Source organism: Aquarana catesbeiana, linkage group LG05 (genome assembly GCF_042186555.1).
Source record: "Aquarana catesbeiana isolate 2022-GZ linkage group LG05, ASM4218655v1, whole genome shotgun sequence".
NCBI classification, from domain to species: domain Eukaryota; kingdom Metazoa; phylum Chordata; class Amphibia; order Anura; family Ranidae; genus Aquarana; species Aquarana catesbeiana.
The window spans coordinates 12,902,929-12,915,898 of record NC_133328.1 but is presented as its reverse complement, the minus strand read 5'-3'; the positions used below and the strand labels follow the sequence as shown (position 1 = coordinate 12,915,898).

At 46.3% G+C, this 12,970-nt stretch overlaps 1 protein-coding gene across 2 annotated transcripts in view; it reads right to left on the bottom strand.

Annotated features, from left to right (window-relative positions):
• Nucleotides 1-12,970, bottom strand: part of SNAP47 (synaptosome associated protein 47) — a 77,558-nt gene that overhangs the window by 57,615 nt on the left and 6,973 nt on the right. For both annotated transcript variants that reach the window (XM_073629443.1, XM_073629444.1), the window contains exon 3: nucleotides 1,599-2,083. In XM_073629443.1, the coding sequence (XP_073485544.1) occupies nucleotides 1,599-2,083 (485 nt within the window). The remainder of the gene's footprint in view (nucleotides 1-1,598; nucleotides 2,084-12,970) is intronic.

The following is a 12,970-nucleotide window of genomic DNA, read 5'->3' as shown; positions in this document are numbered from 1 at the left end:
CGCGTCTCCGGCGTGAGAAATTTCAGGGCTCAGGTAAGTATAACGAGTGGGGCGGGGGGGGGGCTGCTGGGGCCAATCTCACTGCCAGGTGTTTTTCCACTAGGATGCATTAAAGCGGAGTTCCACCCAAAAATGGAACTTCTGCTGATCGGATTCCCCCCCCCTCTCCGGTGTCACATTTGGCACCTTTGGCAAAACGGATTGCACCCCTGTGACCAGGGCCGACTTTTTGCATGGGCACGCTGGGCAGTTGCCCTTGGGCCCCACTTGCCTGGGGGGCCCTACCAGCCAAGCATCATTCTGCCACATTGTGCCAGTGCTGTGCAATGGTGTCACCAGCGTGGGACCTGATGGGGCCACGACCCCCCCCAATTTTACTCTGTGCCCCCCCATGTGCCTCCCCACAAATATCTCCCGCTTACACATAATTAGTGCTTTTGTACTGTCCCATTTCAAACAGTAATTTCTTGTTTTTCAATTCCTTGCTTTTCAAGCCCGTGATATATTGTCCAAACGTTGTGTAAACGTTTAAACACTGGTTGTGTTGGAAGTACCAATAAATATAGCCTTATTGATAATTTGCATTTTTATTCTCATGCGTGATTGTGTAGACAGGGCCCCAGTGCACTGTATTGCCCGGGGGCCTATAATGCTCTTAAGATGGCCCTGCCTGTGACCCAGAGGAGAAGCCCAGCCTAAAAAGCTCAGGCTGGACTTCTCCTTTAAAGAGCCTAGAGAAAGGAAATGCTCCCTTCTACCCCGGTGACGGTTCTGGGCGGCTCATGTTGTTGGATACTCTCCAGGTATGAAGCAGATAGAAGAAGCACACAAGAAGGACTTTTGTCGTAATCAAGGTCCTGCGTTTGGTCCTACAATCTCTCTGTGATGACCCAGAACAGCCCGGCGCCAGCAGACGGGGGGGGGATAAATATAGCATTGGAGGAGCCGTGACGGCATCCCTCCCTGGACAGAATTCCCGCCATTAATCCCGGGATTAGCAGCAGCTGCATCCGGGTTATATCACATTCTGACACCGGTGGAGGGGGAGACTGCGCTGCCATATACCAGGCGGTGGGGAGGGGAGCGGGGGGGCTGAGATGGATATGGTGGGTTGTGTAGAAACTATCCCAATAAAATTCAACACCTATTAACCACTTTGCATCCTTCGGCCATTTTGAAACATAATTGACTAACTTGAAGTGGCTACATTCCGCACTCAGTAGGACATCAGAGGCGACTTTTTGTTCTCCTCCTCACCAGGAAGCTTTTAGGCATGTCTGCAGCGGAATCGGTGAGGTATTTTTACTGGCATTAGAGCAGCCCATCTGTGCCGCAAATGTAATTTTGACTGTTACATCGATGGATTCACTTCCGCTTTAAGATGCTCTACAGCAGGGATATGCAATCACCTGACCTCCAGCTGTTGCAAAACTACAAGTCCCATCATGCCTCTGCCTCTGGGTGTCATGCTTGTGGCTGTCAGAGTCTTGCGATGCCTCATGGGACTTGTAGATCTGCAACAGCTGGAGGTCCGCTAATTGCAGATCCCTGGTCTACAGGATTTAGGTAACAGAAACAAAGCGAATGAAGTGTCCTACCTGTCTGCCATCCCGGGCTGCCCCGATCACTTGGAGAATTCCTCCATTTTTCGCTGAACATGGCGGCCTCCTCCAGGAACTCCATCTTCTTCCCGTACTGCAGTTCTAACAGAGGCAAGACGTCCGGTAGTTTGGCAGATATAATCCTGTATGTGATGTCCGGTTTGCCGATAAACCTCTGGCGGACGGCAATCTCATGTCCCGTGATCGCTCTGAGGTCGTCCACATCCTGGCGCTCGTATCTATGAAGGAGACGGAAGTGACAGTCGGCGATCTCCAGCGCAGACAAGAGAACAGTCAGTTTTCCTGGCTTCAGGCTGTGATCAGGATGATGGGAGAAAACGATGGGTATGGTCACAATGACACCCTCCTTCCCATGGTGTCGGTCGCTGGCAGACGTTTCCTTGGACGCGGTGCTGGTGAATCTCTTCAATGGATTGCCGCTAAATGGCCACCAAACTGGAGCTTCCAGGACTGATAACATTCTGCCATATAAAGAAACAATAAGACACATTAAAAAACGATATCACTGTTTAATATTTATTTATAAACAGTTGCATCACCTATCCCCCCCCCCCTTTTGGTTTCAATTACATTCTATTGTTTTATCTTTGTGGGGTGTGTAAAACATTCATACAATACCAGAAGAGCATTTTAATAGAGAGGGGTCTCCAAACTATGGTCTGCAGGCCACATCCAGCCCGGCTTCCTGGCAGTGATCTGTGTTTCGCAATATGGGGACTGCAACATCCACTGCCAGCCAGCCACAACCCTCCAACAGTCCCCCTAATGGATTTAAGGAAGGACTCTGATGGGCCCTCCTGGATTTAAGGGGGGATTCGGATGGGCCTTCCTAGGTCTAAGGCAGGCATCTGATCGACCCTCCTGGATCTAAGGGGGAGTCTGATAAACCCTCCTGCATGTAAAAAAAAAGGACACTGATGGGCCCTACTGAATGTAAGGAAGAATTCTGATGGACCCTCTTGGATCTAAGGGGGGGCTCAGATGGGCATTCCTGGATCTAATGGAGGCTCCTCATTGACCCTCCTGGATATCAAGGAGGATTATGATGGCCCTCCTGGACCTAAGAAGGGGGGGTCTGATAAACCCTTCTGCATCTAAGGGGGGACTCTCATGGGCCCTTCTAGATCTAAAAGGGGCACTCTGGATCTAAGTAGTGACTGTGATGGGCACTCAGAGATCTTAAAGGGTCTCTGATGGGCCCTCCTGGATATAAAGAGGAACTATGATTGGCCCTCTTGAATCTAAGGGAAGACTTTGATGTGCCTTCTTGTCTCTAAGTGGAGACTGTGATGGGCCCTCCTGGTTCTAAGGAGGGACTGTGATGAATAAAAATGTGAGGGGTATGCTCATATTTGTGAGATACTAATAAAAAAAAAAAAAAAAAAAAATTATATATATCTATATATATATATATATAGATATATACACATATACACATACATACACACACAGCCCTCAAAAATTCCACTCGCCTGCTCGCATTTTGCGAGTGTATTTTGAGGGCGGGTGAGCGTGGGCTGCCTGGGAGTGAGGGGGGGGGGCGGCGAGCACCGCCGGCCGGCGGGTTGTATGGGAGTCCTTTTCATAGCACTTGGAGGGGGAAGAGAAGAGAGCAAGCGGCCAGATCATCAGAGTGCGAGGAACATCACTAGTGGCTTTCATCTCAATAGCAGTGTTCCCGGCACTCACTGTCACGCACAGCCCCGCCCTCTGGTCCCAGGACTTTGACAGACAGTTCACCCGAGACGAGTGACGTGTATCAAAGTTCCCCGGGCCAGGGGGCGGGGCTGTATGTAACGGCGAGCGGCGGGAACATACTGCTATTGAAATGAAAGCTGTTCCAGTGATGTCCCATCATCCGGCCAGCAATCCTCTTCCTCTCCTCTCTTCCCCTCCATGATGGACACAGGTAGGCAGCATGATGGACACAGGGAGGCTGCGTTGGTGGACACGGGCAGGCTGCGTTGGTGGACACGGGCAGGCTGCGTTGGTGGACACGGGCAGGCTGCGTTGGTGGACACGGGCAGGCTGCGTTGGTGGACACGGGCAGGCTGCGTTGGTGGACACGGGCAGGCTGCGTTGGTGGACACGGGCAGGCTGCGTTGGTGGACACGGGCAGGCTGCGTTGGTGGACACGGGCAGGCTGCGTTGGTGGACACATGGAGGTAGCGTTGGTGGACACATGGAGGTAGCGTTGGTGGACACATGGAAGCAGCGTTGGTGGACACGGGGAGGCTGCGTTGGTGGACACGGGGAGGCTGCGTTGGTGGACACGGGCAGGCTGCATTGGTGGACACATGGAGGCAGCGTTGGTGGACACGGGCAGGCTGCGTTGGTGGACACGGGCAGGCTGCGTTGGTGGACACGGGCAGGCTGCGTTGGTGGACACGGGCAGGCTGCGTTGGTAGACACGGTTGAAGCAGCATTGATGGGCACAGATGAGGCTGCATTGTTGGGCATGGATAAAGTTGTTGTTAAAATTTATTTTTAGAACTTAATTCTGCATAAAACATTTAAGTGTCATTATATGAGATAGGGGTTGGGTGGGGCAACTGGTGGCAAGTAACCCTTGAGGCCTGGCTAGTAGCTCAGGACTTGAAATTTTGAGCCCTGTATGTGTATATATATAGGCCTAGGCTGAAGCCGCGGCCTCGTCTAAAAACTCCTGCCCGCAGCTCCTCAGGACCGGCGCGGTGTCAGCGCCGGTCCTGGTGAAAAAAAAAAAAATAGAAAAATCGATTTGCTGAAAATTTGAATCGATATGACCTCTCAACTCGATTCAAGATTCAAATCGATAATTTCCCCAGCCCTAGTCCTAATTTTGAGAATTACCAGCACAAGGACAGATCAGGTGTGTGCTGAGTAAGGATGAGCTCCGGCGTGTTCGCACAGCCCCCGTGCAGAGCCCGCCAGGAGGTCGGCACTGTGCTGCGCTAATAACAGGCGGTGAGACATTGTCCCAAAGCGTGGCTGCAGAGATTGGGAAATGTCTCATTGCCTGTGATTAGCGCTCCGCAGTGCCGACTTGCTGGCGGGCTCTGCACGTGGGGTGTGCGAACACGCCGGAGCTCATCCTTAGTGCTGAGCTATTTGTAGACACCTGACTGTGGTTCTGGCCTCCACCCCGGCAGACAGGAAGTCTGGCCCAGGAGTCAGGGGGGCTCCAGTGGAGAAGGAGGCTTCTAGCTGTGCGCAAAAAGTTGGTCGGTGAACAGTCTGTAGGACACAGACAAGGGCCTGGAGTGTAAGGCCAGAGCGGCGGTGCTGCAAGCACAAGCCAGAAAAGGGCTGAATGTTGTTGATGTTGAAGGAGCAGAAATGCTGAAAACTCCTGGGGGGGGGGGGGGGGGGGAACCTACTGTATGTTTATATTTGCTGAACTTTCTTTTAATAAAAGTCGGCAAACAAAACCCTTAAAAAAAGAAGAAACAGCAAACAGCGAGTGGTGGTGTCCTTAACCATTTGCGACCAGATATACATCAGCACAATGGCAGCGGTGGGCAAATGGCCGTACCTGTACGTCCCCTTTAAGAGCCAGTGCCGTGCCCGCGGGACCGGCGGACTCGATGTCCGCCGGCGATCGCGTCACGGAGCCGCAGAATGGGGAAGTGCCTATGTAAACGAGGCATTTCCCCGTTCTGTCTTGTGACATGACAGAGATCACTGCTCCCCGTCATCGAAAGTAGTGATCGCTGTCATGTGAGTTGAAGCCCCTCCCCCCCACAGTTAGAATCACTCCCTAGGACACACTTAACCCTTTCATTGCCCTCTAGTGGTTAACTCCTTCCCTGCCAGTGTCATTTACACAGGAATCAGTGCATTTTTATAGCACTGATCGTTGACAATGACAATGGTCCCACAACAGTGTTAAAAGTGTCCGATGTGTCCGCCATAATGTCGCAGTCACGATAAAAACTGCTGATCGCTGCCATTTCTAATAAAAAAAAAAAAAAATTAATACAAATGCCATAAATCTATCCCCTATTTTGTAGGCGCTATAACTTTTGCGCAAACCAACAATATACGCTTATTGCATTTTTTTTAACCAAAAATATATAGAAGAATACATATCGCCTAAACTGAGGAAAAAAAATGTTTTCTTTATATATTTTTGGGGGATATTTGTTATAGCAAAAAGTAAAAAATATTGCGTTTTTTTTTCAAAATTGTCGCTCTTTTTTTGTTTATAGCGCAAAAAATAAAAACCGCAGAGGTGATCAAATACCACCAAAAGAAAGCTCTATTTGTGGGGAAAAAAAAAAAAAAAAAAGGACGTCAATTTTGTTTGGGTGCAATGTCGCACGACCGCGCAATTGTCAGTGAAAGTGACGCAGTGCCGTATCGCAAAAAAGTGCTCAGGTCAGGAAGGGTGTAAAATCTTCCGGGGCTGAAGTGGTTAAAGTTTTACACTTGGAGTGAACCCCTTACAATAATATATAGATCTATATATATATATAGATCTATATCTATCTATCTATCTATCTATATATATATAGATATATAGAATAGATATAGATATCTATAGATATCTATATATATCTCTCTATCTATCTATAGATATATATCTCTCTTATATATATATATATATATATATCACACACACCCATAAATGATTATATAAATACTGTGGTCTGCAGCTGCTTTGATTAAACAGGTTAGAATTGAAGTCCCCTTTGCATCTTGCATCTTGCAGACCTGATTGTTGGGGAATTTGATTATCATAACAGACAGACAGAGAAGAGGCGATGTTCCCGTGATCCCAGCACACCCCGTCTGACGGCCTCATCCACGTATCTCCAGTGAGATCAGGACGGAATTGCTTTCACAGCTCAGGTTCTTTGCCCGCTCTCCCTGACTACACAACCCGATCTCCTTTTAATGCCACTGGAGAGTCTCCAGAGAAAATATTGACCCAGCTTTTAATTCCTTCCTCACTTGTAAAGCAGCAGCTGGCCGGTGTTAATGAAAGGCGGGTTGGTCCAAACTTTTTTTTTCCTTTTCTTAAATTAACCTCGCAGTAGCCTTGGACGGATGTGCGGAGATGTGAGGGATGGCGGGGGGACATAGTCACACGGGCGCTGAAATGGTAAAGGATGGTAATGAATTATGTATGTCCTCTAACACTGTACAGCTATGGATGTATCCACATTCATCAGCATGATTTCTCTGAACGCATTTCCTGCAGTGAGAACGATATTCAGACCTTTCTCAAAGGAAAAAAAAAAACTCAGTTAAAGTGGAACTCTGGATTTTTTTTTTCTACTTGCCCCCTTTATGCTCCACTGCTATCACTGGCTTCCCCCTCCACCCAGTGCCATTGGTACTCTTCAGGGCAGAATGACCTGGAAACGGAAATTCCCATCCTGGGTGCCCAGTCTGTTGGTTACACGTCCCCTAGGGGGCGCATCATCACGCAGGTTGGGCTCACAGTACTTCAGGACTGAGCAGGGGGGGCCGGAAAATTGGGTATTTAAAACTGCTTGTCTTGTTCCCCCTAGGAGTATCCAAACTATGGCCCACAGGCTACATCTGACCCGCTACGAGATTTTATCCGGCCCTCAGCGACTCTGTGTAAATACCCCAGCTGGCTCGTAGTGGTCTGTGTTTTTCAATATGGAGACTGAGACATCCACTGCCAGACAGCCAGCCATAACCCTCCCACAGTCCCCCTGAACTTGAATGTAAGGGGGGGGACTCTGGATATATAGGGGGGCTCTCGTGGGACCTCTGATATCTAAGGGTGGGCTCTCACAGGGCCCACTGGATAGAATGGCGGGCAGTCATGGGGGGCCTCCTCAATCTAAGAGTGGGCTCTAATGGGGGCAACCTGCATATGAGAGTAGGCTCTCATGTGGCCTCCTGGAATTAACGGCAGGCTCTCTTGGGGGGCCTCCTGGATCTAAAGGTGGGCTCTCATGGAGAGGGGCCTCCTGGATATAAGGGCGGGCTCTTATGGGGCCTTCTGGATATAAAGGGTGGGGTCTCATGGGGGGAGCCTGCTGGATCTAAGGGTGGGCTCTTATGGGGAAGGGCCTCCTGGATCTAAGGGCAGGCTCTCATGGGGCCTCCTGGATATAAGGGTGGGCTCTCATTGGGCCTCCTGGATCTAAGGGTGGGCTCTCATTGGGCCTCCTGGATATAAGGGTGGGCTCTCATGGGGCCTCCTGGATATAATAGTGGGCTCTCATGGGGGGCCTCCTGGATCTAAGAGAGGGCTTTAATGGGGGGCAACCTGCATATAAGGGTAGGCTCCCATGTGGCCTCCTGGATATGAGGGCAGGCTCTCATGGGGGGAGCCTGCTGGATCTAAGAGTGGGCTCTCATGGGGAGGGGCCTCCTGGATCTAAGGGCGGGCTCTCATTGGGCCTCCTGCATATAAGGGTGGGCTCTCATAGGTCCTTCTGGATATAAATGGTGGGGTCTTATGGGGCCTTCTGGATATAAAGGGTGGGGTCTCATGGGGGGGCCTCCTGGATATAAGGGCGGGCTCTCATGGGGCCTACTGGATATAAAGGTGGGCTCTCATAGGGCCTCCTGGAAATAATGGTGGGCTCTCATATTAACCACTTGAGCCCCGGACCATTATGCTGCCTAAGGACCAGAGGTCTTTTTCCAATTTGGCACTGCGTCGCTTTAACTGCTAATTGCGCGGTCATGCAATGCTGTACCCAAACGAAATTTGCGTCCTTTTCTTCCCACAAATAGAGCTTTCTTTTGATGGTATTTGATCACCTCTGCAGTTTTTATTTTTTGCGCTATAAAAGACCGAAAATTTTGAAAAAAAATGATATTTTCTACTTTTTGTTATAAAAAAAATCCAATAAACTAAATTTTAGTCATACATTTAGGCCAAAATGTATTCGGCCACATGTCTTTGGTAAAAAAAATGTCAATAAGCGTATATTTATTGGTTTGCGCAAAAGTTATAGCGTCTACAAACTAGGGTACATTTTCTGGAATTTACACAGCTTTTAGTTTATGACTACCTATGTCATTTCTTGAGGTGCTAAAATGGCAGGGCAGTACAAAACCCCCCAAATGACCCCATTTTGGAAAGTAGACACCCCAAGGAAATTGCTGAGAGGCATGTTGAACCCATTGAATATTCATTTTTTTTGTCCCAAGTGATTGAATAATGACAAAAATAAAAAAAAAATATTTACAAAAAGTTGTCACTAAATGATATATTGCTCACACAGGCCATGGGCATATGTGGAATTGCACCCCAAAATACATTCAGCTGCTTCTCCTGAGTACGGGGATACCACATGTGTGGGACTTTTTGGGAGCCTAGCCGCGTACGGGACCCCGAAAACCAATCACCGCCTTCAGGATTTCTAAGGGTGTAAATTTTTGATTTCACTCTTCACTGCCTATCACAGTTTCAGAGGCCATGGAATGCCCAGGTGGCACAAAACTAGAGGTCGACCGATATATCGGCCGATATTTGGTGTTTTTTACTTAATCGGCATCGGCCGATTGTGCTGATAAAAAAAAGCCGATATAGCTTCAGCGTGACTTGCAAAAGACTTCTGTAATAGAAGTCAGTGTAAGTTGTCTGTGTGAAGCGACTTCTCCCCCTCTCTGGGCAGCCAAATCTGATAAAAAGAACCTGAAGGATACAATGTTTACACTTCTGAATGAACTAAATTCGTGTGTAGAAGTTCTCAGTTTAACCATTTAAAGACTAAATCTTTTCTGACATTTGTTGCTTACAAGTAAAAATCCTGTATTTTATGCTAGAAAATCACTTAGAACCCCCAAACATTATATATATATTTTTTAGCAGAGACCCTAGGGAATAAAATAGCGGTTGTTGCAATATTTTATGTCACACGGTATTTGCGCAGCGGTCTTTGAAATGCAATTTTTAAAAAAAAAAATACACTAATAAATTTTAAAAAAAACTAAGCAGTAAAGTTAGCCCATTTTTTTTTCATCCAGAAGTTTTGATTAGCTGTTTTTGTGTATTTAATATTTAAGAGAGGTGTTTTTTTATATTTTTTTTTTATCTAAATTCTACATACAAGTGAACTGATTGGAGGTTTGTTTTGTTTAATAAATGTTTAAATGTAAAAAATTTTCCGTATCACTGAAGGTTGCTTTCACACTGGAGCGGGCAGGCGTTGATGGTAAAGCGCTGCTAGTTTTAGCAGCTCTTTACCATCATTTTAGCAGCGCTATTCGGCTGCTAGCAGGGCGCTTATAACCCAGCTAGCGGCCGAGGAAGGGGTTAAATGTGCCCCTGAAGCGCCGCTGCCGAAACGCTTTGCAGGCGCTTCGGCAGCGGTGCGCATTCATTTCAATGGGCAGGAGTGGTGGTATACACCGCTCCAAAGATGCTGCTTGCAGGACTTTTTTTTAACATCCTGCCAGCGCATCGCCTCAGTGTGAAAGCACTCGGGATATCACACTGAGACTGCTGGGGAGCCGTTTGACAGGCACTTTACAGCTGCTATTTTTAGCCCAAAAGCGCCTGAAAAACGCCCCATTGTGAAAGGGGTCTAACTGTTAGATTTTATGAGATGAAGGTAAAAAAAAAAAAAAAAAAAAATCGGCCTAATATATCGGCCCCAAAAAATCGGCATCACATATCAGCCATCGGCCACCGCGATTTGTAAATATCGGCATCGGCCAGAGAAAAACCCATATCGGTCGACCTCTACACAAAACCCCCCCAAATGACCCCATTTTGGAAAGTAGACACCCCAAGCTATTTGCTGAGAGGCATGTTGAGTCCATGGAATATTTTATATTTTGACACAAGTTGCGGGAAAGTGACACTTTTTTTTTTTTTTTTTTGCACAAAGTTGTCACTAAATGATATATTGCTCACACAGGCCATGGGCATATGTGGAATTGCACCCCAAAATACATTCAGCTGCTTCTCCTGAGTATGGGGATACCACATGTGTGGGACTTTTTGGGAGCCTAGCCGCGTACGGGGCCCCGAAATCCAATCACCGCCTTCAGGATTTCTAAGGGTGTAAATTTTTGATTTCACTCTTTACTGCCTATCACAGTTTCGGAGGCCATGGAAAGCCCAGGTGGCACAATCCCCCCCAAATGACCCCATTTTGGAAAGTAGACACCCCAAGCTATTTGCTGAGAGGCATGGTGAGTATTTTGCAGCTCTCATTTGTTTTTGAAAATGAAGAAAGACAAGAAAAAACTTTTTTTTTTTTCTTTTTTCAATTTTCAAAACTTTGTGACAAAAAGTGAGGTCTGCAAAATACTCACTATACCTCTCAGCAAATAGCTTTGGGTGTCTACTTTCCAAAATGGGGTCATTTGGGGGGGTTTTGTGCCACCTGGGCTTTCCATGGCCTCCGAAACTGTGATAGGCAGTGAAGAGTGAAATCAAAAATTTACGCCCTTAGAAAGCCTGAAGGCGGTGCTTGGTTTTCGGGGTCCCATACGTGGCTAGGCTCCCAAAAAGTCTCACACATGTAGTATCCCCGTACTCAGGAGAAGCAACAGAATGTATTTTGGGGTGTAATTTCACATATTCCCATGGCATGTTTGAGCAATATATCATTTAGTGACAACTTTGTGCAAAAAAAAAAAAAAAAAAAAATTTGTCTCTTTCCCGCAACTTGTGTCGCAATATAAAATATTCCATGGACTCGACATGCCTCTCAGCAAATAGCTTGGGGTGTCTACTTTCCAAAATGGGGTCATTTGGGGGGGGTTTGAACTGTCCTGGCATTTTATTCACAACATTTAGAAGCTTATGTCACACATCACCCACTCTTCTAACCACTTGAAGACAAAGCCCTTTCTGACACTTATTTTTTACATGAAAAAGTTTTTTTTTTTTGCAAGAAAATTACTTTGAACCCCCAAACATTATATATTTTTTTAAAGCAAATGCCCTACAGATTAAAATGGTGGGTGTTTCATTTTTTTTTTTCACACAGTATTTGCGTAGCGATTTTTCAAACGCATTTTTTGGGGAAAAAACACACTTTTTTAAATTTTAATGCACTAAAACACACTATATTGCCCAAATGTTTGATGAAATAAAAAAGATGATCTTAGGCCGAGTACATGGATACCAAACATGACATGCTTTAAAATTGCGCACAAACGTGCAGTGGCAACAAAATAAATACATTTTTAAAAGCCTTTACAGGTTACCACTTTAGATTTACAGAGGAGGTCTACTGCAAAAATTACTGCCCTCGATCTGACCTTCGCGGCGATACCTCACATGCATGGTGCAATTGCTGTTTACGTTTGACGACAGACCGCCGTTTGCGTTCGCCTTAGCGCGAGAGCAGGGGGCGACAGGGGTGCTTTTTTTTTTTTTTTTTTTCTTTATTATTTTTTTGCTTTTTTATCTTATTTTTAAACTGTTCCTTTCATATTTTTTTTTTTTTTTTAATCATTTTTATTGTTATCTCGGGGAATGTAAATATCCCCTATGATAGCAATAGGTAGTGACAGGTACTCTTTTTTGCAAAAATTGGGGTCTATTAGACCCTAGATTTCTCCTCTGCCCTCAAAGCATCTGATGACACCAAAATCGGTGTGATAAAATGCTTCCCCAATTTCCCAATGGCGCTATTTACATCCGGCGAAATCTAAGTCCTAAAATGCTCGTAGCTTCCGGTTTCTTAGGCCATAGAGATGTTTGGAGCCACTCTGGTCTCTGATCAGCTCTATGGTCAGCTGGCTGAATCACCGGCTGCATTCTCAGGTTCCCTGTTGAGACATGAGAGCCAGAGAAAAACACGGAAGACGGTGGGGGGGGGCATTCCCTCCCACGGCTTGTAAAAGCAGTCTAGAGGCTAATTAGCCACTAGGATTGCTTTTACATGAAAGCCGACCGCTGGCTGAAAAGAATGATACCAAGATGATACCTAAACCTGCAGGCATCATTCTGGTATAACCATTCAAAGTCGTGAATGGTGTACCTGAAGACAAAAAAATGGTTAACAATAAAGCACAGTAAACGGTAAAGTATAAAAAATTGCATACCTGAAAAGCAAACATGATAAAACATAATAACAATAAAACATTGCAGAATAGAATACAGTAAAAAAGAGAAGCACAAGAGAGAGAGAGAACAATAAAACGACAACTATTTTTTTTTATTTTATATATATATTTTTTTTTTTTTACACTTTTTTTGTAACTAACTTTTATAACTGTAACTGGTACCAGGTTTGGGTCTCTCAAAATGCGATGGCATCTTGGGAGACCCTGTGAAAGTGTGTCTAGTCTGTGCAATGCTGTACCCTACGCTAATACTCAACTAGTGTATGGTAGCGTTCAAAACATTCACCAATGCAAAGACCAGGATTGTCAGGACAGGAGGGACAATAATAGCGGGTGTCACGCCT